Source organism: Pleurodeles waltl, chromosome 10 (genome assembly GCF_031143425.1).
Source record: "Pleurodeles waltl isolate 20211129_DDA chromosome 10, aPleWal1.hap1.20221129, whole genome shotgun sequence".
Lineage (NCBI taxonomy): Eukaryota > Metazoa > Chordata > Amphibia > Caudata > Salamandridae > Pleurodeles > Pleurodeles waltl.
The window spans coordinates 629,052,331-629,078,448 of record NC_090449.1 but is presented as its reverse complement, the minus strand read 5'-3'; the positions used below and the strand labels follow the sequence as shown (position 1 = coordinate 629,078,448).

Here is a 26,118-nt window from a genome sequence, read left to right as displayed (position 1 = left end):
AAAACTAAAAACAAACTAAAAACTACTTCCAACAATATTCAGCTTTGATATTAATGAGTTTTTTGGGTTCATTGAGAACATGGTTGTTGTTCAATAATAAAATTAATCCTCAAAAATACAACTTGCCTAATAATTCTGCACTCCCTGTAGTTAACAAATCTGATACTTGTTCCCTGCATCCTAGCATTGCCCCCTACTTCTAACACCCCATGAGTGACGTATGCAGATTGTTGTCACAGTATCTTTCCCTGTTTGAGTCTGGATGAATGTTGGCCCTTTCAATTGTACTTGAGCAATTTATCGGCCTGATCAATGTCGGACTCCCCACTTTACTTGTTATCCTGCTTCTTGGTTTAGTTTGGAACGGTTACCTGTGGATGTTTCTGATCCATATACTTGTGGAAGGTTTTTCCATTTGGATTCTAGTTGTGTGTCTTGTCTGCCAGTGGTGTCCCTCACCTGAATCTTAGATTTCTTGTGCGTCCAAAACATAATTCTTATTCTGTTTGCTGTTAAACAGATGTGCTTGCAGTTGTGTTTTCCTACGTGTCTGTCTATTACACATTTTTTTTTTTTTTTTATTTCATTGCTTTCTTAACCAGAAACAACTTACTTAAGTTATATATTTTCATGGAAAGCCCCAGGGTATTACTGCAAGGTTTAAATGTATGGAGATCTGTTTAAATACCCATTGTTTATCCTTCTGTGACAGTCTCTTTCCAGAGCACATTTTATTAACCCAATTTACTCCTCTTCCTACAGAAGTCTGCATGTTCATGATAGTTTTCTCACAGATACCCAGAGCATTTTTAATATATTCACTGCATTTTCTGTTCTGTAGTAAGGCTCGAGTGCCTCTTCTCTGCCCAAAAAGTCAAGAACTCACTTCTACCTTTCTGCTTACAAGATGGTCACAAAAGTGAAAACTGAGTAGCTCGTTTGTTAAATGAATGCAGAAATTCCCTTGGAGATCTATTATATTTCTTATTGCAAATATTGCCTGATCCCATCCTTGACTATTACGACTGCATTGTTTACTCCATATTACTGATAAATTTAGGTTAGCCTGAATAATACCACTGATCCAAAAAACATCCTTGAACTCCATCTGTGCTCAAAATATCGCCCAATTTTAAGTTTTCGTTTTCCCCTTGAAGACTGTACAAGTGCTACTGAACCTCTGCAGAGATTTCTTTAAAGGTGCATTCTCTTCTGGGAACTTGTAAGGTCTGAGGCAGCATTAATTTAGGAGCCCAGTGTTAATAATCCTATTATTATACATTTATATTTACATATGCAGTTTTCTCTTTTTACTGTAGCGATCTGCATTCGTAGTGCCATGACTATAGAAAGCCAAATAAAAGGTAAATATTTACTCAGTATATAATCCTGAGGGGAATGCAGGTCCACACTACTGCTTAAAGTGCCAGATTTGTATTCAGCTTTGGCTTGCCTCTATTTGATGGGCTAAAGAGAAGAAAATGTATTGTTGTTTGGAGTTCAAAGTAGTTAGTCACCTAATTTGCATAATATGTCATTTGATAGCAATTTTTGTTTGCTTTTATTCCAACTCATTGAATTCCCTCATCTTGATTCAAAATGTCTGTCTGCTTTGAAACCAGGGAATGAACTTTGCTTTGTTTGCACAGTGAAGGTTATGGGAAACTGATTCTCATGTAATGCGATAGGATGAACTAACATTTGGTAACTCACCAGATGCATCTTTACATTAGAGTTGATGTCCTTAATTTCAGAAGTAAGCCTGTTGTTCTTTTTCAGTAAAAAAATTATGTTGGCCCAAAATCCTAATGTATCCTTCAGCTTGATATCTCTCTCTCTCTCTCTCTCTCTCTCTCTCTCTCTCTCTCTCTCTCTCTCTCTCTCTCTCTCTCTCTCTCACACACACACACACACAGTTTTTTTTTGTTGTTTTTTTTGTTTTTTTTACCACGTGATTTTGATGAAAGGCAGTGATGATGATGCAGAATGTTTTTAGATGGAATTTACCTGTGTACTTAAAAAAAAAAAAGAAAAATCAAAGGTTTAAAATTGGGTACGAAATAAGGAATTATTGTTCATTTTTCTAGGTGTGTTTGGTGCACAAATTGTAGAGCTCTCACTCCTGGTCTTCGGTGCGAGTGGCAAAATAATTACACTCAGTGTGCTCCTTGTGCCAGTCTATCAACGTGCCCTGTCTGCTTCTGCAACTACAAAGAGCAAGAAATCATTCTTCAATGTAGGCAGTGTGATAGGTGAGTTTTTGCATACACCATATGATTTGTTTTAATCCAGGTTTACACCAGTTCTGGAGTGGCAGGTCCTCACAATCTGTATCAGCAGTACTTGAACAATCTTAAATCTTTCTTAATTGAGACATGATTACTGATAGGTGAGGTGAGAGGCAGTCAACATAGTTTTAAGGCAATGCTGTGCATAAGCTCGCCATCTAGTGTTGGGTTTGGAATAGTACAACTTGTTTTTGCTTCAAAGAAAGTTTTCGAGTCATGGGATCAAGTGACTCCTCCTCTCTGTAATACTGCACATGGGCATTGAGTCCTTTGTTAGATTGTGTATCTCTGCCTTCGGGTTCAGACATGTGTGCCTCTCGCTCAGAGTTTTCGGCTCCAAACAGTCTAAAACTGTATTCTTTCCGTCTTACTATCATTGTTGATATTGTTTCCGAATGCGTATGCTTTAATAATTCATCTTTTGGTTCCTTTTCCATATTCTGAATCGAATTTCTCGACCCTTTTGGGAACAGAAAGGCCCTCTCAGGACCCCTCTGGGCCTACCTCTTTGCGTGGTATCTAAGAGTACAGCCTTAACGGAACGTACTCATTTCCAGTTTTGCACTAGATGCCATTAAAAGTTTCCACACACCGACCATTATCAGGTGTGTAATTTGTGTTTTTCATTACACCACAACGACAAGACCTGCAAAGCGAAGAGGCTTAAAGATTGAAGAGCTCGTCGAAAGGAAATGACGTCTAGACATCCAGATGACACACTGGCCATTTTCGGTGACGAGCACGCGCAAGAAGACTTGGAACAGGAGGAGGTCTTCTCCGTTGAAGATTCGGACTTTGATGTGCAGTCAGACATCGAGGGTCAAGCGTTACAACCAGCACAAATTAAGTAAAAAGCCCCCTTTCCCATCGGACAGAACAACCTCAAAAGAGGTCACCTGCCCGCCACTGCCTTCCAGCCATGGTGAGAGTCGAGAAACTTATTTGTATGCCTCGCATACCAGCTCGGCACCGAGAAAAGCAAAAGATAAATCTTCGGGATCTACCTCCAGTACCTCCATTCTGGCACTGACAAAACTAAAATTACATGGTGCTTCAGTGCCGATCATTTTGGCTCAAAAAGGAGATAAGTCAGCTAATGCTTCGGCACTGAAGCTTTTCCATCCACAAAAACCTTCGGAACCAAAAACATCACAAAAGACTTTCAGTGACTCTGGACAGTCTATAACAACCCCTACGTCACAGGAGGAACCAATTTTAGAAGCTATGGATGCTTGGCAGTGCCGACTTCAAATTTAACAAGGAACAGGTCGCATTATAATGTCACCTCCACCACCTTTAAAGAGGAAATAACTTTTCAGGAGAGTCTTGATCCTCTGCACCTCCAAAGAAAACACTTCTTTTCATACTCAAACATCTCCACCTTCACCTACTTCTCCACAATGTACTCCTCCACCAACATTTCCCCCTAATTCAGGATTCACACCACCTAGTTCACCACCTGGTGGGTTTCAAGGTATAGGGAATACATTAGATGAACAGGATCCATGGGATGAGTGCGATCCGGATCCTGTTGCACCAAATGATCCAGATCTTTACTCAGCTAGACCTTCACCATCTGAGGATTCCACATCATACCAACAGGTTATATCTAGAGCAGCAGCATTTCACAATGTACATATGTACACTGATCCAATAGAGGCAGTTTTTTATTTGACACCCTTGGTGCAACACATAAGTAAAGTCAATTCCTTCCAATGCTTCCAGGCATGGAAGGAATTGACATGCAGAAGAAATATTTCAAGAGCCTGTTAGAGCAAGGGTTATCACTCCCAGAGTTGATTAAAAAGTACAAGGCTGTACCCACTGATCCTTTATATATAAAAACACAAATTCCTCCAGATTCTATTTTGCATCTACTGCAAACAAAAGGGCTAATAGCCAGTCAATAGGAGACAGACCTCCTCCTGATAAAGTAAGTAAAAAATTGGATGCGGCAGGAAAAAGTGGCAGCTCAAGCAGCCAATCACAGACTAATTGCTAATGCACAAGCTTCACTATTCAGATATGACAGAGCTCACTGTGATGCTATGGAGGAACTTTTACTATGCCGACCAGAGGAGCATTGTAAAAGTAGAGTAGAAATTGTGACCGAGGGACAAATGATTTCCAATAACTCCATTTGATGTGTGCTTGATGCTGCTGATACAGCAGCACACAGTATTAACACAAGTGCCATCATAAGGCACCATGCCTGGCTCAGATGTTCAGGATTTAAACAGGAGGTACAGCAGGCAGTTTTAACATGCCTTTTGATAAAGAACATTTATTTGGTTCACAAGTGGATACCACACTTGAAAAATTAAATAAAGATAATCAAACTGCCAAAGCTATTGGAGCCTTCAAGCAAGCACAGATAGGGGTAATTTTCATCGTGCAGGGTTTACAAGAGGATTTAGATCATCATTTCAAGAACATTCCACAAATCTAAACCCACCGCTCAATACACCAGTGGTTACTTTAGAGGATCATATAGAAGAAACAATAATAAGGGAAGAGGAAAACCATCTACATCTAGAAACTCCTCATCCGTCACTAAACAATGACTTACAACAAGCAATACTAACATACACCACTCCTGAAGGGGGAAGGTTACAACTTTTTTTTTACTCCCAATGGACTCAAATTACCACAAATCAATGGGTACTTCAAATTATCCAAAATGGTTATTGTCTGGTGCTCATTTCCACTCCACCAAATATACCCCCTTGTACTCGCAGACTCTCTCAAGATCATCTCCCACTTATCAAAGAGGAAGTACATTCCCTTCTTCTAAAAGGGGCTATGGAATCAGTACCATTACAATACCAAGGAACAGGAGTTTACTCCCTGTATTTTCTAATTCCCAAAAGAAGACGCGTCTCTCAGTCCAATATTAGATTTCAGACCCTTAAACCACCACATCCTATCAGAACATTTTCATATGGTCACTCTTTGGGATGTGATTCCTCTATCACAACTAAACGACTTCACGACAGCGCGCAACCCAAAGGACGCTTACTTTCACATTCCAGTTCATCCTGCATACCGCAAATATCTAACATTTGTAGTGGCAGGAAAAAATTATCAATTCAAAGAATTACCATTCGGAGTCCCAACTGCTCCGAGTGTTCACAAAATGCCTCACAGTAGTTGGAGCACATCTCGGAAGAAAACAAATTCATGTTTTCCCTTATTTGGAGGATTAGCCAGTTCATTCGCCCAGTGTCAAACATAATCAAACTACAATTTGGCTCCTACACTCTCTGGGGTTCAAGATAAACTACGTCAAATCTCATCTGCATCCTCTCAATATACAACCCTATCTGATAGCTATCCTCAATACACAATTAGGAATAGCCTTTCCCAACCCAAACCAGGTCCAAGCTTTTCAGACATTAATTGCAACATTAAAACAGAACCAAACATACACAGTAAGAACTTTTATGAAACTGTTATGAATGATGGCCTCTTGTATTGCCATAGTGCCTGATGCCAGACTTCATATGCATCTTCTTCAACTTGGTCTCTCTTGTCAGTGGTCTCAGGCTCTGGGTCAAAAGGAAGATCTAGTGTTGTTGGACTGCCAGACTTCTCTCTCTCTCTACCTTGGTGGAATATTACAAACCTTATGAAAGGGTGGCCCATTGTGCCTCAGTTCACTCCCACAACAATTGCCTCAAACAACGAGTGGGGAGCTCATCTCCTCAACCTAACAATTCAAGGGATATGGGACAATACTCATCGGTCTCTTCATATCAGTTACCTGGAACTGCAAGCAATATTCTTGGCAATGAAAGCATTCCTTTCACAGTTGCAACTCAAAACAGTGTTGATATATGCAGACAAACATGACTGCCATGTACTATCTTCAAAAGCAGGAGGGACACAATCTCATCAACTGTCCCATCTCACACAAATGATAGGGAAATGGGCGATTCGTCACCAAATTCACATAGTGGCACAATATCTCCAAGGGACAGACATCCACTTAGCAGACCTACTAAGCAGGCCTTATCAACAAACACACAAGTGGGAACTCCACCCACAAGTTCTTCAAAAATAATTCAAAAAGTGGGGAGCAACTGAAATAGATCTGTTTACAACATATCAAAACAAAAAATGCCGAAACGTCACCTCCAGGTACCCACACCCCCAATCCAAGGGCAATGCTGTATGGATGAGTTGGTCAGAGATATTTGCTTATGCCTTTCCCCCTCTCTCACTCTTACCGTTGCTAATCCAGAAGATAAAACAATTTTCCCTCAACAGGATCTTAGTGGGCCCTACATGGGCATGTCAGCCATGGTACACAACACTTTTGAAACTCTGTTGTTCGTCATCAAAAACTTCCCAACAGACAAGATCTCCTGACACAGAAACGGAGACAGATAGGACATCAAAATCTCAAATCACTCAACCTTATGATATGGCTCCTAAAGTCATAGAGTTTTCATATTTACAATTACCACAGGAATGTATGGATATCCTTAAACAAGCATGCAAACCTACGACTAGACAAGCTTACATCAAACACTTTAAATGTAAGGTACTTTACTTAGATACTTTAGGAACTTGGAATCAAAACAATATCATGTACAGTCTTTGTAAAAATGGCAATAAGCTATTTTTAAAGTGGACACAGTGCAAAAATTAACAGTTCCTGGGGGAGGTAAGTAAAGGTTAGATTAGGAGGTAAGTAAAACACTTACAAGTCTCAGTCCTGGGGCATAGGCAGCTCACCGTGGGGGTTCAAGGCAACCCCAAAGTTACCACACCAGCAGCTCTGGGCCGGTCACGTGCAAAGGTCAAAGAGGTGCCCAAAACACATAGGCGCCTATGGAGAACAGGGGTGCTCCGGTTCCAGTCTGCCAGCATGTAAGTACCTGCGTCCTCGGGGGCAGACCATGGGGGTTTTGTAGAGCACTGAGGGGGACACAAGTAGGCACACAAAACAAACCCACAGGGGCGGCCGGGTGCAGAGTGCAAAGCAGGTGTCGGGTTTTAGATTGAAAACAATGGAGGGACCCGGGGGTCACTCTAGCATTGTAGGCAGGCACAGTGGGGGCTTTTCGGGACAGCCACCACCTAAGCTAAGCAGAGGGTCGCCTGGGGGTCGCTCTTGCACTGAAGTTCGGTTCCCTTAGGTACTGGGGGCTGCGGGTGCAGTGTAGGTTCCAGGCATCGGGTCCCTTATTAAAGGCAGTCGCGGTCAGGGGGAGCCTCTGGATTCTCTCTGCAGGCGTTGCTGTGGGGTCTCAGGGGGTCGTATCTGGTTACTCACAGGCTCGCAGTCACTGGGGAGTCCTCCCTGAGGGGTTGGTTTTCTGCAGGTCAAGCCACGGGCGTCGGGTGCAGAGTGTGAAGTCTCACGCTTCCAGCAGGTATTGTGAAGTCTTTGGAAGTTGCTTCTTTGTTGCAAAGAAGTTGCAGGTTTTGAACAGGGCTGCTGTTCACGGGAGTTTCTTGGTCCTGTAGTCCAGGGCAGTCCTCTGAGGCTTCAGAGGTCGCTGGTCTCTGTCAGATGCGTCGCTGGAGCAGGTTTTCGAAGTTGGAGACCGCCCGGTAGGGCTGGGGCCAAATCAGTTGTCGTCTTCCTCCTTCTCTGCAGTCTTGTAGGTCAGCAGTCCTCCTTTCTTCAGGTTGCAGGAATCTGATTTCCTGGGATCCGGGGTGCCCCTAAATACAGAATTTAGGGGTGTGTTTAGGTCTGGGAGGGCAGTGGCCAATGGCTACTGTCCTTGAGGGTGGCTACACCCTCTTTGTGCCTCCTCCCTGTGGGGAGGGGGGCACATCCCTAATCCTATTGGGGGGGATCCTCCAAACTCAAGATGGAGGATTTCTCAAGGCAGGGGTCACCTCAGCTCAGGACACCTTAGGGGCTGTCCTGACTGGTGGGTGACTCCACCTTGTTTGTCTCATTATCTCCTTCAGCCTTGCCGCCAAAAGTGGGGGCAGTGGCTGGAGGGGGCGGGCATCTCCACTAGCTGGGATGCCCTGGGGCGCTGTAACAAAAGGGGTGAGCCTTTGAGGCTCACCGCCAGGTGTTACAGTTCCTGCAGGGGAAGGTGAGAAGCACCTCTACCCAGTACAGGCTTTGTTCCTGGCCACAGAGTGACAAAGACACTCTCCCCATGTGGCCAGCAACATGTCTGGTGTGTGGCAGGCTGGCAGGAACTGGTCAGCCTACACTAGAAGTCGGGTATGTTTTCAGGGGGCATCTCTAAGATGCCCTCTGGATGTATTTTACAATAAGTTGCACACTGGCATCAGTGTGCATTTATTGTGCTGAGAGGTTTGATACCAAACTTCCCAGTTTTCAGTGTAGCCATTATGGAACTGTGGAGTTCGTGTATGACAAACTCCCAGACCATATACTTCTATGGCTACCCTGCACTTACAATGTCTAAGGTTTTGCTTACACTGTAGGAGCATAGTGCTCATGCACATATGCCCTCACCTGTGGTATAGTGCACCCTGCCTTAGGGCTGTAAGGCCTGCTAGAGGGGTGACTAATCTATGCCACAGGCAGTGAGAGGTTGGCATGGCACTCTGAGGGGAGTGCCATGTCGACGTCGTCATTTTCTCCCCACCAGCACACACAAGCTGTGAGGCAGTGTGCATGTGCTGAGTGAGGGGTACCTAGGGTGGCATAAGGCATGCTGCAGCCCTTAGAGACCTTCCCTGGCATCAGGGCCCTTGGTACCAATTACAAGGGACTTACCTGAGTGTCAGGGTTGTGCCAATTGTGGAGACAAAGGTACAGTTTAGGGAAAGAACACTAGTGCTGGGGCCTGGTTAGCAGGGTCCCAGCACACTTTCAAATCATAACTTAGCATCAGCAAAGGCAAAAAGTTGTGGGGGGTAACCATGCCAAGGAGGCATTTCCTTACACAACCCCCCACCCCCAAACGAAAGAGGATAAAACTAACCTTTCCCAAGAGAGTCTTCATTTTCAAGTGGAAGAACCTGGAAAGGCCATCTGCATTGCCCTGGGCAGTCCCAGGTCTGTGTTCCACTACAAAGTCCATTCCCTGTAGGGATATGGACCACCTCAACAGTTTAGGGTTTTCTCCTTTCATTTGCATGAGCCATCTGAGAGGTCTGTGGTGAGTTTGAACCATGAAGTGTGAGTACCAAAAAGGTATGGTCTCAACTTCCTCAGGGACCAGACCACAGCAAAGGCCTCCCTCTCAATGGCACTCCAACGCTGCTCCCTGGGGAGTAGCCTCCTGCTAATAAAAGCAACAGGCTGGTCAAGGCCATCATTATTTGTTTGGGACAGGACTGCTAATATCCCATGTTCAGAGGCATCTGTCTGCACTATGAACTGCTTAGAGTAATCCGGAGCTTTCAAAACTGGTGCTGTGAATATTGCTTGCTTCACGGTGTCCAAGGCCTTTGACAGTTCAAGGTCCAATTAACTTTCTTGGGCATTTTCTTGGAGGCACGTTCTGTGAGGGGGGTCACTATTGATCCATAATCCTTCACAAACCTCCTATAGTAACCAGTCAAGCCAAGGAATTCCCTGACTTGAGTCTGGGTTTTTGGAGCTACCCAGTCCAGAACAGTCTGGATCTTGGGTTGGAGTGACTGAACTTGGCCTCCACCTACAAGGTGTCCCAAGTAAACCACAGTACCCTGCCCTATGTGACATTTAGATGCCTTGATAGAGAGGCCTGCTGCTTTCAGGGCCTGCAAAACCTTCTTCAGGTGGACCAGGTGATCCTGCCAGTTGGAGCTAAAGACAGCAATATCATCAAGATAAGCTGCACTAAAGGACTCCAAGCCAGCAAGGACATGATTCACCAACCTTTGGAAGGTGGCAGGGGCATTCTTTAAGCCAAAGGGCATCACAGTAAACTGGTAGTGCCCATCAGGTGTAGAGAATGCTGTTTTCTCTTTTGCTCCTGGTGCCATTCTTATTTGCCAGTACCCTGCTGTCAAGTCAAAGGTACTCAGGTATTTGGCAGCACCCAATTTATCAATCAGCTCATCTGCCCTTGGAATGAGGTGAGCATCTGTCTTGGTGTCCAAATTAAGCCCTCTGTAGTCCACACAGAACCTCATCTCACTCTTGCCTTCTTTTGTGGGAGGTTTGGGGACCAAGACCACTGGGTTAGCCCAGGGACTATGAGTGCTCAATCACTCCCAACCCCAGCATCTTGTGGACTTCCATTTTGATGCTTTCTTTAACTTGGTCAGACAGTCTGAATATTTTGTTTTTGACAGGCATGCTGTCTCCTGTGTCCACATCATGGGTACACAGGTGTGTCTGACCAGGGGTTAGGGAAAAGAGCTCAGAAAACTGCTGGAGGACTTGCCTGCAGTCAGCTTGCTGTTGGCCAGAGAGGGTGTCTAAATAGATCACTCCATCTACTGAGCCATCTTTAGGGTCAGAGGAGAGGAGAACAGGGAGAGGTTCACTCTCTGCTTCCTGGTCCTCATCTGTAACCATCAACATGTTTACATCTGCCCTGTCATGGAAGAGATTTAGGCGGTTAATATGGATCACCCTCTTGGGGGTCCTGCTAGTGCCTAGGTCCACCAGGTAGGTGACCTCACTCTTTTTCTCTATAACTGGGTAAGGGCCACTCCATTTGTCCTGAAGTGCCCTGGGAGCCACAGGCTCCAGACTTTCTGCCCTGGCTGAAACTCAGCCATAGCAGCCTTTTGGTCATACCACATCTTCTGGAGTTGTTGGCTGGCCTCAAGGTTTTTACTTGCCTTTTCCATGTACTCTGCCATCCTTGAACGTAGGCCTAGTACATACTCTACTATATCTTGCTTAGGCTCATGGAGAGGTCTCTCCTAGCCGCCTTTCACAAGTGCTAGTGGTCCCCTAACAGGATGGCCAAACAGAAGTTCAAAGGGGGGGGGGGAACCCTACTCCCTTCTGAGGCACCTCTTTGTAGGCGAAAGGCAGGCATGGCAAGAGGACATCCCATCTCCTTTTGAGTTTTTCATGGAGCCCTATGATCATGCCCTTCAATGTCTTGTTAAATCTCTCAACAAGACCATTGGTTTGTGAATGGTATGGTGTGGTGAATTTGCAGGTCACCCTACACTCATTCCACATATGTTTCAGGTAAGCTGACATGAAGTTGGTACCTCTGTCAGAAACCACCTCTTCAGGAAATCCTACTCTGGTAAAAATACCAATGAGTGCTTTGGCTACTGCAGGGGCAGTAGTGGACCTAGGGGTAATTGCTTCAGGGTACTTAGTAGCATGAGCCACTACTACTAGGATATACTGATTCCCTGAGGTTGTGGGAGGTTCAAGTGGACCCACTATTTCCACTCCCACTCTTTCAAAGGGGACCCCCACCACTGGAAGTGGAATGAGGGGGGCCTTTGGATGGCCACCTGTCATACCACTGGCTTGACAGGTGGCACAGGAGGCACAAAACTTCACTTTCTGGGACATATTGGGCCAATAGAAAGGGTTGACTAATCTCTCCCATGTCTTGGTTCGTCCCAAATGCCCAGCAAGGGGAATGTCAGGGGCTAAGGTCAGAAAGAACTCCATAAACTCCTGAGGCACTACCACTCTCCTAGTGGCACCAGGTTTGGGATCTCTTGCCTCAGAGTAAAGGAGTCCATATTCCTAGTAGACCCTGTGTGTTCCACTGACATTTCCTTTCTCTTGGTCAGCAGCTTGCTGCCTTAGACCTTCAAGAGAGGGACACGTTTCTTGCCCCTTGTACAGCTGTTCCCTTGAGGATTCCCCTGGGCCCATGAGCTCAACCTAATAAGGTTCTAACTCTATAGGCTCAGTTCCCTCGGGGGATAGAACTTCTTCCTGAGAAGAGAGGTTCTGTTTCTTTTTCTGTGCTGAAGCTGGTTCCCGAGTCTTCTTTCCTTTTCTCTTGGATGGTTGGGCCACTATTCCAGACTCCAACACCTTTTTTTTCACCCTGAGCTCTGCACTGTGCCCTAGTCTTGAAACACACCAGTTCAGGGATACCCAGCATGGCTGCATGGGTTTTGAGTTCTACCTTAGCCCATGCTGATGACTCCAGATCATTTCCAAGCAGACATTCAACTGGTATAGCAGAAGAGACTACCACCTGTTTCAGGCCAGTGACCCCCTCCCCATTCTAAAGTTACCATAGCCATGGGATGTACTTTAGTATGATTGTCAGCATTGGTGACTGGATAAGTTTGTCCAGTCAGGTATTGTCCTGGGGAAACCAGTTTGTCTGTCACCATAGTGACACTGGCACCTGTATCCCTCAGGGCCTCTACTCTAGTCCCATTAATAAAGAGCTGCTGCCTGTATTTTTGCATGTTAGGCGGCCAGGCAGCTAGTGTGGCTAAGTCCACCTGACCCTCAGAAACTAATGTAGCTTCAGTGTGAACCCTAATTTGCTCTGGGCACACTGTTGATCCCACCTGGAGACTGGCTATTCGAGTGCTAACTGGAGTAGTAGTTGAAGTGGAACCTTTCTTGGGACAGGCCTTGTCTCCAGTTTGATGTCCATGCTGACTACAGCTGCGACACCATGCCTTTTTGGGATCAAAGTTTTTACCCTTGTACCCAAATCAGGATTGTGAAGAGTCTTTGGACCCACCCTCCTGTGCAGGTTTTTGGGCCCTGTAGAAGTCTCTTTACTTTTTTCCTTGGATGTCTCAACACACTTCCCCAGGGGAGGCTTTGTGACCCCTTTCTTTTGGTCACCCCCTGTGGAAGTCTTTGTCACCCTTGTCTTGACCCAGTGTTCGGCCTTCTTTCCCAGTTCTTATGGAGAAATTGGACCTAGGTCTACCAGATGCTGATGCAGTTTATCATTGAAACAATTACTTAAAAGGTGTTCCTTCATAAACAAATTATACAGCCCTTCATAATCATTTACACCACTGCCATTAATCCAACCATCTAGTGTTTTGACTGAGAAGTCAACAAAATCAACCCAGGTCAGGCTCGAGGATTTTTGAGCCCCCCGAACCTAATCCTGTACTCCTCAGTGGAGAATCCAAAGCCCTCAGTCACGTTAGCCTTCATGAGATCATAAGATTCTGCATCTTTTCCAGAGAGTGTGAGGAGTCTATCCCTATACTTCCCAGTGAACATATCCCAAAGGAGAGCACCCCACTGAGATCTGTTTAATTGTCTGGTTGCACAAGCCCTCTCAAAAGCTGTGAACCATTTGGTGATGTCATCACCATCTTCATATTTTGTTACAATCCCTTTGGGGATTTTTAGCATGTCAGTATTCTCTCTGACCCTTTTTAAGTTGCTTCATCATTGATGGGAGCTACACCCATCTTTTGTCTTCCCCTTTCTATGGCTATGAGCTCTCTCTCCAAAGCCAATCTTTTGGCCATCCTGGCTAACAGGAGGTCATCTTCATTGAGGCTGCCCTCAATGCTTCCAGAGTTGCTGCAATCCCCTGTGGGAGAAACAGCATCTCTGACTGTTACTTGTGGAGTCAGGGTCTGAGGAACCCTGATCTCCCTAACTAGGACAGGAGGGGGGAAATTATCCTCCTGGTCACTGGTTTCCCCCTCTGGAAGGTTGTCTTCAGAGGGGTGGTCTCCAGCAAACTCTGCCAAAAGCTCCTGGAGCTGTACTTTGGTAGGGTTTGATCCAGTTTTTATATTTTTTATTTGTCAGAGAGTCCTTAACTCGGACATCCTAAGATGCAGGTAAGGGGTGAGGTTGAGTTCCACCACGATCTCTTCTGTGCTAGACATTATTTCTCTAAAAGTTGGGATACTTTTTAAGAATCTAAAATTATCTCTAGAACTTAATCCAAACTTTTACAAAACTTTTAAACTCTAAAATAAATGCTAACCGGGACTTACACAAGGCCCTAGCAGGACTTTTTAAAAATTTAGAAAAATACCTCAAATTGCAAAAGTCAGTTTCTAATGACAATTTTTGGAATTTAGTTGTGTGATCAGGTATTGTCTGAGTATTCCAGCAAATGCAAAGTCTTAGACCCCACCGCTGATCCACCAATGTAGGAAGTTGGCTCTGTAAATACTATTTCAAAGTAAAAAAATAGTGTGCACAGAGTCTAAGAGTTCCCCTTAGAGGTAAGGTAGTGTTAAGCATTTGTTGTACACACACAGGCAATAAATGAGGAACACACACTCAGACAATTCCAGGCCAATAGGTTTTTATATTGAAAAATATATTTTCTTAGTTTATTTTAAGAACCACAGGTTCAGGATTTACATCAAACACTTTAAATGTAAGGTACTTCACTTAGATACTTTAGGAACTTGGAATGAAAACAATATCATGTACAGTCTTTGTAAAAATGGCAATAAGCTATTTTTAAAGTGGACACAGTGCAAAAATCAACTGTTCCTAGGGGAGGTAAGTAAAGGTTAGATAAGGAGGTAAGTAAAACACTTACAAGTCTCAGTCCTGGGGCATAGGCAGCCCACCATTGGGGGTTCAAGGCAACCCCAAAGTTACCACACCAGCAGCTCAGGGCCGGTCATGTGCAGAGGTCAAAGAGGTGCCCAAAACACATAGGCGCCTATGGAGAGCAGGGGTGCTCCGGTTCCAGTCTGCCAGCAAGTAAGTACCTGCGTCCTCGGGGGCAGACCAGGGAGGTTTTGTAGAGCACTGGGGGGGACACAAGTTGGGCACACAAAACACACCCTCAGCGGCACTGGGGCGGCCGGGTGCAGTGTGCAAAGCAGACGTCGGGTTTTAGATTGAAAACAATGGAGGGACCCAGGGGTCACTCTAGCATTGTAGGCAGGCACAGGGGGGGCTTCTCGGGACAGCCACCACCTGGGCTAAGCAGCGGGTCGCCTGGGTGTCGCTTTTGCACTGAAGTTCGGTTCCTTCAGTTCCTGGGGGCTGCGGGTGCAGTGTTGGTTCCAGGCGTCGGGTCCCTTGTTACAGGCAGTCGCGGTCGGGGAGCCTCTGGATTCTCTCTGCAGGTGTCGCTGTGGGGGGCTCGTTTCTGGTTACTCACGGGCTCGCAGTCGCCGGGGAGTCCTGCCTGAGGTGTTGGTTTTCTGCAGGTCGAGCCGGGGGCGTCTGGTGCAGAGTGTGAAGTCTCACGCTTCCAGCGGGAATCGTGAAGTCTTTGGAAGTCGCTTCTTTGTTGCAAAGAAATTGCAGGTTTTGAACAGGGACGCTGATCACAGGAGTTTCTTGGTCCTGTAGTCCAGGGCAGTCCTCTGAGGCTTCAGAGGTCTCTGTTCCCTGTTGGATGCGTCGCTGGAGCAGGTTTTCGAAGTTGGAGACCGGCCGGTAGGGCTGGGGCCAAATCAGTTGTTGTCTTCCTCCTTCTCGGCAGGCTTGTAGGTCAGCAGTCCTCCTTTCTTCAGGTTGCAGGAATCTGATTCCCTAGGATCTAGATAGGGGTGTGTTTAGGTCTGGGAGGGCAGTGGCCAATGGCTACTGTCCTTGAGGGTGGCTACACCCTCTTTGTGCCTCCTCCCTGTGGAGAGGGGGGCACATCCCTAATCCTATTGGGGGGGATCCTCCAAACTCAAGATGGAGGATTTCTCAAGGCAGGGGTCACCTCAGCTCAGGACACCTTAGGGGCTGTCCTGACTGGTGGGTGACTCCACCTTGTTTGTCTCATTATCTCCTTCAGCCTTGCCGCCAAAAGTGGGGGCAGTGGCTGGAGGGGGCGGGCATCTCCACTAGCTGGGATGCCCTGGGGCGCTGTAACAAAAGGGGTGAGCCTTTGAGGCTTACCGCCAGGTGTTACAGTTCCTGCAGGGGGAGGTGAGAAGCACCTCCACCCAGTACAGGCTTTGTTCCTGGCCACAGAGTGACAAAGCACTCTCCCCATGTGGCCAGCAACATGTCTGGTGTGTGGCAGGCTGGCAGGGACTGGTCAACCTACACTAGAAGTCGAGTATGTTTTCAGGGGGCATCTCTAAGATGCCCTCTGGGTGTATTTTACAATAAATTGCACACTGGCATCAGTGTGCATTTATTGTGCTGAGAAGTTTGATACCAAACTTCCCAGTTTTTAGTGTAGCCATTATGAAACTGTGGAGTTTGTGTATGACAAACTCCCAGACAATATACTCTTATGGCTACGCTGCACTTACAATGTCTAAGGTTTTGCTTAGACACTGTAGGGGCATAGTGCTCCCAGCCTTATGGAGGTGTGCATGTGCTGAGTGAGGGGTTCCTAGGGTGGCATAAGACATGCTGCAGCCCTTAGAGACCTTCCCTGGCATCAGGGCCCTTGGTACCAGGGGTACCAGTTACAAGGGACTTACCTGAGTGCCACGGTTGTGCCAATTGTGGAGACAAAGGTACAGTTTAGGGAAAGAACACTGGTGCTGGGGCCTGGTTAGCAGGGTCCCAGCAAACTTTCAAATCATAACTTAGCATCAGCAAAGGCAAAACTTTAGGGGGTAACCATGCCAAGGAGGCCTTTCCTTACACATGATGTTCTAGTTTCCAACTGCAGTGAATCCTTTCACTTTTGTTTTTAAGGGAGCAGTTACCTTGCTAGCCTAAGGAAGTTATGCTTGAATGCTCTTTTGCCAATATTAAGCAGATCCTGCTTCAGTGACTGATCTGCACGTTTCAAATGATATGATTATGCTGTAGTAATAACCCTGCCTTTCTGAGCCTAAAGGTAGGACACACTGTAGTTAATTGCTCACACGTCTTTGCCACCATAAGATAGTAATGACTCACTGCAAAATCGTACATGGTAGCTAGGCATCTTAGACGCCAGTCATGCAGTCCACTAACATTTTTCAGTACATACAGTTAACACAATGCCATCTCTAATTTGTACTTTAGCTCAACCACTTAAAATGCTGCAGTGATTTCATTCTGTACAACTAACAGGCCCTGTAATACAGAGGGTCTTTATGTGGCTAACTAAGCCTACTCTGCAGCCTTGTGCTTGATACACCACTCACCCCTAATTAAATAATATTACGACTGGGGTCCATCCTTGCTTGTCCTGACAGCATTTAGAATATCATCCCATGTCCTGTGCCTCTCTGGCTTTTTCATTCCTTTCTTCTCTTCTGTATGCAGCATCACGTGCTGAAGCAGATCCCATCACAGCACATCAGCTCTCCATTTCAGTATAGCACACCTTCAAATACTTCTAAAGCATTGCCTTTTGCTTCTTGTCAATAAAAGGATATGATGTGTACAGTTTCTGGCAGGCTTCCTGTTTTGGGGATTAGGAAATAATCTGAATAATAAAACAAATCTCCAGTTGACCAGAACTGATCTCACAAAGGCTTCAGTCCGTGAATGCACACTTTTCTTCCAATACAATGATAAAGTTGGAGTCCTAATGCCACATCTTGGTAATGATGCATTTGCCACTGGATATATGTGGTTATCTTGCAGGTAGTGAAGTAGGTTGTATGTAAAAATGATGGATTTAAGGAGCCTAAAATGAGCATTACTTGAGACTCTGGGTATATATCTTAATATTTGACTCCATTCCACTTCATCTGTTTTGCTACTAGTAACAGAAGTCTATTTTCCTCTGACTTTTAGTACCATGAATTTTGACATGTTGATAGATTCTCTTTTCCATCCGGTCTCTCTTATTTGTCTCTGGCTGTCTTTCTCTTCCATTCCATGTAGATCTATGAGGGGGATACTAGGTGCACTGGGCACACACATATACATTTGTTTTGGACAAGGCGCTCAGCAGTGGTTAAGTACTCTAACCAATAGCTTCCCTGGCTGACTGGGTTTATAAAAGCACTAGTTGGGTCTCCCATTGAAGGTATCCCTGCACTTGCTCATTCATCCATTCCCTGCATGTTGTCAAGCCATCTAGTAGCCCACTAGAACTGCATAGCCAGATAATATTGTGTAATATGGGGTATCCAGGCCATAATCCGATGTTGTTCAGTGTGATTATTTGGGGGTATCCAAAGCTTGTCTGAAACAGTGTCTTCAGCAACTGCACCACTTAATTTACCAAACTAATATAGTTGGCATGGGAGGACACCATTTCTTCCAGGTTAAAATGAGTCCTACAGCCCCAATTTCTACTTATTACACATATCCATTCACCTCGCTCTGTTTTCCAGCCAGAGGGTTGGGATGGTTGTACCCAAAATGAACTGAAGTATGTCGTGTGTTAAAATGCTCCTTTACCACCCACTATGGAAATGTCACTAGGGTTAGAACATTTTATTTATCCAGTACTGGATCTTTCATAGATTCACATGCTTGAATCATTCCCTGTTGAAGTGGGAGTCCGGCGGTACCATAGCAAAGCAGTCTCTTAAACTATCACAGGCTACAATGGCACTAGGCCATCAGTTTAATTGCCTATCTATGTCCTTGTTAAAAAAGGACCAACCTTAAACAATGACCAATCGGGTGTAAGCACCCTCTAGAGCCCTCAAGAGAGACACAGAATCCCTCAGATTTTCACCCCACGTAGTTTGTGAAGAGATTCTCCCTGAGCTCTGCTCTGATTTTTCTTCTTCGTCAAACAAGGTACTGGAAGTTTCTCTCTTCTACTGTGCCTGAGTCTGAAGACCTTTTTCATCCCTGCAAGACCTTGGGAGAAAAAAAGGGTTCATGTGAATGATCCACATTAAAACTGTATTTACTGCCTTTATCCGGACCACAAGGCTAAGGAGTGCAAAATGTGCCGCACGTTCTCCACAAAAACTTTAAAAGATACTACTGTGGCTACAAAAAGCTAAAGCTCAGAAGACATCCTCAGTTGAGGAAAGCAACTCATGAGAGCCAGCTCAGGCGAGGGACTTAAGAGAAGCAGAAACAATTCTCCTCTGAGGCATCATTATTATGCCTCTTCTTCTGACACGTCGACGACAAAGAAGAAATCCTCCTTTAAAATTCCATTGATGATGCTGTCACCGTCAACAGCAAGATCGTTGACGACCATCACTACTATATCGTCGTCGATACAGTCAATGGCACTAACAGCGACAGCCTCCATTGACACCTCCATCTTGTTGAAGATTGGGGAGACAGCGACGGGCACAGCTATGACCCTGATGACGACCCCATCAACAGCAGAAAATGAAGCACTGACAATTCTGTTGACGAGGATCAAATTAATAAAAATATCATAAACATCTTAAAGACCTGGAATTTCATCATCCACCAATATATCTCCTCGTAATTCCAGTCTTCTATTAGACATTGAGAATTCTGATGATGAGGACCCTTCCGAACCAGCTCACAGCCCCTCTGAACTCCATGTCAAATGCCTAGACGAAGAAGATGACTGTTATGAGGATGAGCACGACTTTCAGGGTTATTATCATCAGCCTTCTGCACAGAAACATCCGGACCATTTCAGATATTATCCTGACCCTCCACATCGACAGGATGACTTTTTTATGCCTCACTCCTTGGTCCAGGATCTTAAGGCTGTGCTGTCTGATTGTAGAAAAATGTTTAGCTCCACAACCAGAAGAATGACCAGTAACACTGCCACGGCCTGTTTCACCATCTCCAGCAAAGATTCCTCAATCTGCCACCCCCAGGATGACACCTCCGTCCCATATAGTTCCACCAACTAGTGACGACCCATTGTGCTCTGGGACGATGTCTGAGAGATGGGTGAGACTCTGGAACCTCAAAGTCCACTGGATGATTGGGACGATTCTTATTTCCACGCCATCTCCACCGCCACACCAGCCTGTTGATTGGCCGCCAGAAGACATTGGAGGATTTAACAACTTTATGGAGAGGGCAGTAAGTAATATTCCATCTTCCTAATGCAGTTAAGCAGTCCTACTGCTTATTTTATGATTTTAAAGACCAGGCAAGACAATCGGTCCGGACAATACCCATCATTGATATCTGGCAGGAGGGCATCAAAATTATGAATTATCCCGCTACAGTGGCAGGTGTATTGCTTTGCACTGACCAAAAATCCAGAACCCCAGAGGATTCCCTTGCATGCCTGATAGTGCATCCCAGACCAGACTACTTAGTTTCTCAAGCTGCGCAGAGAAGATCGAAAAACCCATCCACAACAGTATCAGTAACACCAGATAGAGACGCTAGACACTATAGGCAAAATATTTTCCACCATTCCGGTGATCACTGTCAGAGCTGTCAATTCCTTAGCCATTCTAGGCCGGTATGACTGACAGATGTGGCCGGACATCAGAGACATAATTGATCTAATCTCGGAAGTTCAAAAGCCTTAAGCAAAAAAGATCCTGCAGTAAATTGTGTGTGCTTCTTCCAAGATTTACTGCGCAATGGATATTGCTTCCACAGGCTTCAGGCAACTTGAAGGAGCAGCTGTGCTAAGGATGGTTTAAAGCGACGCCATTTAGACCTGTGGTTCAGTCAAAAATACTGGATATGGTGTGTGATGAGGACACACTTATTGGCAAGCATAGTGATGAAACTCTTCTTGCCATTAAGACAGATATTGATACTGCTAAATCCATCGGAACCCTGCAGTACTGAAAGTTGCCCTTTTGTTTTTCCACCTACAGAGGAACATACCAGCACTCACAGCAGTACCAGGCCTATCAACCCCGGTACAGGTTGACATACCACCAGCCATCTACAGCAGGTTTCTCCAAACAAGGAGAACGCTGAAAGTCAACACATCAGGACTGATACATAGGTCACAAGCAACAACCTAATCCAGGTATCCACTACACCAGCCTCTTCTCACCCTATAGGTGTGAACATCTCCAAGCATCTCAGTCACTGGGAGAGCATCACATCATAGAAATGGGTGTTGCATCTTCTCACCCTATGGCCATAGTTTGGAGTTTACAGAGAAACCCCAACGCAGTCCACCAAGGGGTTTGCTACCCCCTTGTCTTTTCTTTTTAAGAAAAGAAGCCCTACTAATGCTTTTAAAGAGAGCAGTAGAGAAAATGCAATTGTTCAGAGAGGGAAAGGACTACACTCCTTGTTTTTTCCTTATATGCAAGAAATTAGGAGAATGGAGACCTGTCTTAGATCTCAGAAAGCTGAACAATTCTCTGCGAACAATCCTTTTGAATGATTACTCTCTCCTTATCCTTTACCTACTGACCGCAGGGACTACATGATATCTCTAGACATGGAAGATGCATATTTTCATATTCCCATTCATCTCAAGCACCGCAAATACCTGTTTCACCGTTGCTGGTACCCATTACCAATTTAAAGTCCTCCCTTTCAGTCTCAAATCATCCCCTCATATTTCAAGTGGTTGGTTCCAGTGGAGGCTGCTCTCAGGAACATTTTTCACCAGGTATTCCCTTATCTAGACGACTGGCTGCTAAAAGCTTCAACTCCACAGCAATCTGACGAAGTTTGGGAGTGTTCCTATACTGTAGCGAACAGTTGGGGGAGAGGTCTGAGCTGTCCCTAAATAATTATTTCTTGGCTCTTAATCTGTGACCTACAAGTTTTGGAGTGACTAGATAATAGTCTTGGAAAAATAGAGTTTTATTCATGTATGGACCAACCTCCAGTGCCAGTGGTTCAGTAGCCTCATGGCTATTGCAAATTCCTCCAGTCTGGAACAGCTCTCTATATATCCACTGGACCTACTGGTCCTGGTAATTAATTCTTCTGTAACTAGATTTAAATCCCCTCCAACCAGTAGTTAGTAGTGCCTCCGGAAACTGGATCTGCAGTTTCCACAGCCTCTCCAGCATAGGTGCCTGAAGCCTGGTGCGGCATACAACAAGACCAACAATACTCCATCTTTGCATCATTCTGGTATTACTCCATTAAGTCATCTTAGAATGTCTGAGAGTCCCAAAGGGTTGCTCCTCTTGGGACAGACTAATATGAACCTTACCACTGTATGTCTAACCTGACAACCCCTTCCCCCATTTTTACAGTTTCTTGCAGTGGATTTAGAGCTTCACAACACCTTAATGAAATATATCTGCTGCTCTAACAAAACTCATTAAGTTCAGTGCACCAATGCAAATAGAAGCCCTAAGCATAGCTATAATAAGGGGCAATAAAGGGATTTGGAGGCGGGAAGTGGATATAGAGAGAGAATGACTCTCACCCTTTACGATCCTCACACATTCCAACGACCATTGAAAGGAATTGATACTTAACCTTGCCCAAGGTGCAATATATATATATAAGTACAGTGAGAAAGAAGACCTTTACTGCTTTCCAATTCCAACCCTCCTAACACACTCCTAAGAGAACACAGTCCTGTTTATCTTCAGCTATCCATGTATAGAGCTAATGTCTCACCAGGACAATATAAGGGATCAATTTCTCAATCACCACCATCATCCTCAGATTGACTGTGTTGTTTCCATGTTGATGTTGTGCCACATAAAGGTAGCACTGTCCTGTCATCTGCAATCCTCTTCACATGAGAAGTGGGGGACCAGGAGAACCATCACCCATTTCCTCCGTTCTTCAAATCTTCATCGTAGACTGAATGGAATGGATCTCTTTACTTTAAAGGCTTTCCACTGAGTGCCATGCTTCCATCCCATGGTATCATGATGAAAGAAATGCCATGGCTATCCATCAGAGATTATATGAAGATGTATGGGAATAGCACAATTTGTTTCATATCTCATTTTCTGAGATTGCTTTTTTTGTGTACACTGTTATTTGACTGCACTTAAGCACCAGTCCTCACTCCTGTACACCCAAAGTATGTACAGTGTTCTGTCATGATCAGCCTTTTGCATCTGCCACCTGGTGATTGGCTGTAAGAGAAACACCCATAGATTCTGCACTTTGTCGTTCATTTCCTTGAGCTCCCCAGCAATATTGTGAGTACTCTCACCAAATGTGGTAAACAGCCTCCCTGGGTTAATAAAAGCACTAGTTGGGTTACACAGATTAATTCCCCCAGCTCTGTTTTCCAGCCAGAGGGTTGGGTATGTCCTGTGTGAAAATGCTCTTGTTCGATGACTTGTGTAGCTGTAGATACACATGCTCTGCATAAGCTTGCCATCTAGTGTTGGGCTTGGAGTGGTACAACTTGTTTTTCTTTGAAAAATCTTTTTGAGTCATGGGATCGAGTGACTCCTCCTCTTGATAATAGTGCACATGGGCATTGAGTCGTTTGTTAGATTGTTTTCTCTCCACCATCTGGTTCGCACGTGTGTTCCTCTCGTTCAGAGTTGTCAGCTCGATACAGTCCTAAACCGGTTTCTCTGTCTCCCTTTCAGCGACGGTATTGTTTTTGATCATGTTCTTTCTTATATGTTAACCTCGGTTTTATCTTCAATCTCGGAACCAACATTCCGCTCTTCGGGGTGTTTGAGCACCTCTTCGGGCCTACATCTCACATAACACACCTTGCTATGCTGCACACCTGATGGAACAGACTCCATTTCGATTTTGCCCTTGATGTCATTTAAAGTTCTCTCACATGATCAACACCAGGTGTGTAATTTGGGTCTCCCCCTGACCACAACGAGCCAACCTGTGACTCTAGTCGATCTTTTTGGTCCAAAAAGACGCTTCGTAACAGAAGAGCCTATCAATTCGAAATGGCATCTCAGACTCTAGACACATCAGCCATTTTCGGGGAGGAGCACATTCAGCAGGAACCACAAGAAGAGGCTTTTTTTGATACAAGATTCCGACTTGGATGTTCAGTCTGGCCTTAAGAGCCAGGGGCTGCAGACAGCAAGTACAAAGGCCCCTGCACCCACAACCAAGACTGTAAAACTCACAACTAAAGAGGTCACCAGTCTGTCACTGCCTTCCGGCGATGGTCGGAGCCGAGAAAGTGTTTCGGATGTCCCGCCCTTCTGCTCAGCTACAAAAAAAAGCCAAAGTTAAAACTTCAGCATTGGCCTCGAAAACCACCTCAGCACCGACTCGACCAACTGTGCTCATTGTTTTGGTACCGTCCAGTTTGGTGCCAACAAAAAAAACTGGCCTCCACTGCTCCAGTGCCGACAGCTCCGCACCGATCAATAACTCCGGAGCCGAAAATGTTTTTTAAAAAAAGACTGTTTCCACTCCAGCAGATTTCGAACAGTCTTCTACCAGTCTTTCACCGGTGGGGCCAATTTCAGAAGTATTGGACGTTCGACAGTGCTGACTTCAAATTCAAGAGGGAACAGGTCCCTGTCCCTAAAAAAAAAAAAAAAAAAAGAAAATTAACTTTTTAGGAGGCACTTGATACGTCTCTGCCTCCAGAAAATGCTACTGAACAAAAGACAACATCTTTTCCTCAGCCTTCTCTTTCATCCTCTCCACCTCGTTCTCAAACTCCATCACCTCCACCACCAAACACAGGCCCTCATTCTAACTCTGGCAGGCGGTAAGCGCCATTTGGCCGACACGCGGCCAAAATACCGCTTCCCGCATTCTGACATTCCCGCTGGGCCGGCGGGCGCTAAGCAAGTTAGCGCCCGCCGGCCCAGCGGGAATGAGGGCCGCAACACAGGAGCCGGCTCCGAATGGAGCCGGCGGTGTTGCGGCGGTGCGACGGGTGCAGTTGCACCCGTCGCGCTTTTCACTGTCTGCTAAGCAGACAGTGAAAAGCCGCCCTGGGCCCTGTTAGGGGACCCCTGCTCTGCCCATGCCAGTGGCATGGGCAGTGCAGGGGCCCCAGGACACCCGTTCCCGCCAGCCTCTTCCTGGCGGTGAAAACCGCCAGAAACAGGCTGGCGGGAAGGGGGTCAGAATCCCCAAGGCAGCGCTGCCCTGGCGGATTCGCCCAGCCGGGGGTAAACCGGCGGGAAACCGCCAGCCCCGGTTTTCTGACCGCGGCTTTACCGCCGCTTCAGAATGGGCTAGGAAGCACCGCCAGCCTGTTGGCGGTGCTTCCGTCATTCGCGGCCCTGGCGGTCTTTGACCGCCAGGGTCGGAATGACCCCCACAGTGTTTACACCACCAGGTTCACCCCCACATGAGACACAGGATTTAGTAGATACCCTAGATGTCCCAGATCCATGGGATACATATGATCCGGATCCTATTACAACCCCTCCTGATAAAGGAAGTGAAAAAATAGATGTGGCAGGTAAAAGGGTGGCAGCGCAAGCAGCCAGTCACTGGCACATTGTGAATGCAAAGTCTGTACTAGCACACTATGACAGGGCACACTGGGATGCCATGAAAGAGCTCCTTCAGTACCTCCCTTACGAGCATCAAAAAAGGGGGGCTGAAATTGTAGCAGAAGGGCAAACCATCACAAACAATTCCATCATGTGCACCTTAGATGCTGCTGATACAGCTACACGCAGGTTTAATACCGCCATCGTTACTCATGTCATGCTTGGCTCAGATGCTCTGGATTTAAGCCAGAGATTCAGCAGACAGTCTTAAACAATCCCCTTGATAAGGAGCACCTTTTTGGCCCACAGATAAACACAATGTTAGAAAAGGTAACAAAACTGCTAAGGCAATGGGGTCTGTCCAAGCCGCAGCACAGCATGGTACTTTTTGATGCCCTGGTTTCACAAGACAGTTTATGTCCTGTTTACGGACCAATCTGCCACACAAGCTAAAACACCCTCTCATTCGTATTCACAAGGTTTTTATAGAGGTTCCTACGGAGGTCACAACAATAAAGGCAGAGGCAAGCCATCAACTTCCAGAGGCTTCACCTCTTCTGCTAAACAATGACTCTCTCCAACTTCCACCGCCACACACCACTCCAGTAGGCAGAAGAATTAAACTTTTTTTTTTTTTTTACCAATGATGGCCAGACACCACCACTGACCAAAGCGTTGTTTCCATGTTCCTAAATGGTTGCTGTCTGGAGCTCATTTCCACTCCCCAAAAACATTCCCCCCTCGCAATCACAAACTTCCACAAAAACATCTCATACTTCTCAAAAAGGAAGTACAGTCTCTTCTCCTTAAATGGGCCATAGAGCCAGTGCCATTAAAGCATCAAGGCACGGAAGTATACTCCCTGTACTTTCTTATTCCGAAAAGAGACTGGTCTCTCCGACCAAAT

The 26,118-nt window shown here is 45.6% G+C and overlaps 1 protein-coding gene across 11 annotated transcripts in view; it reads left to right on the top strand.

Annotated features, from left to right (window-relative positions):
• Positions 1 to 26,118, top strand: part of KMT2C (lysine methyltransferase 2C) — a 1,516,687-nt gene that overhangs the window by 605,982 nt on the left and 884,587 nt on the right. For all 11 annotated transcript variants that reach the window (XM_069211124.1, XM_069211114.1, XM_069211120.1 and 8 more), the window contains one exon: positions 2,088 to 2,252. In XM_069211124.1, the coding sequence (XP_069067225.1) occupies positions 2,088 to 2,252 (165 nt within the window). The remainder of the gene's footprint in view (positions 1 to 2,087; positions 2,253 to 26,118) is intronic.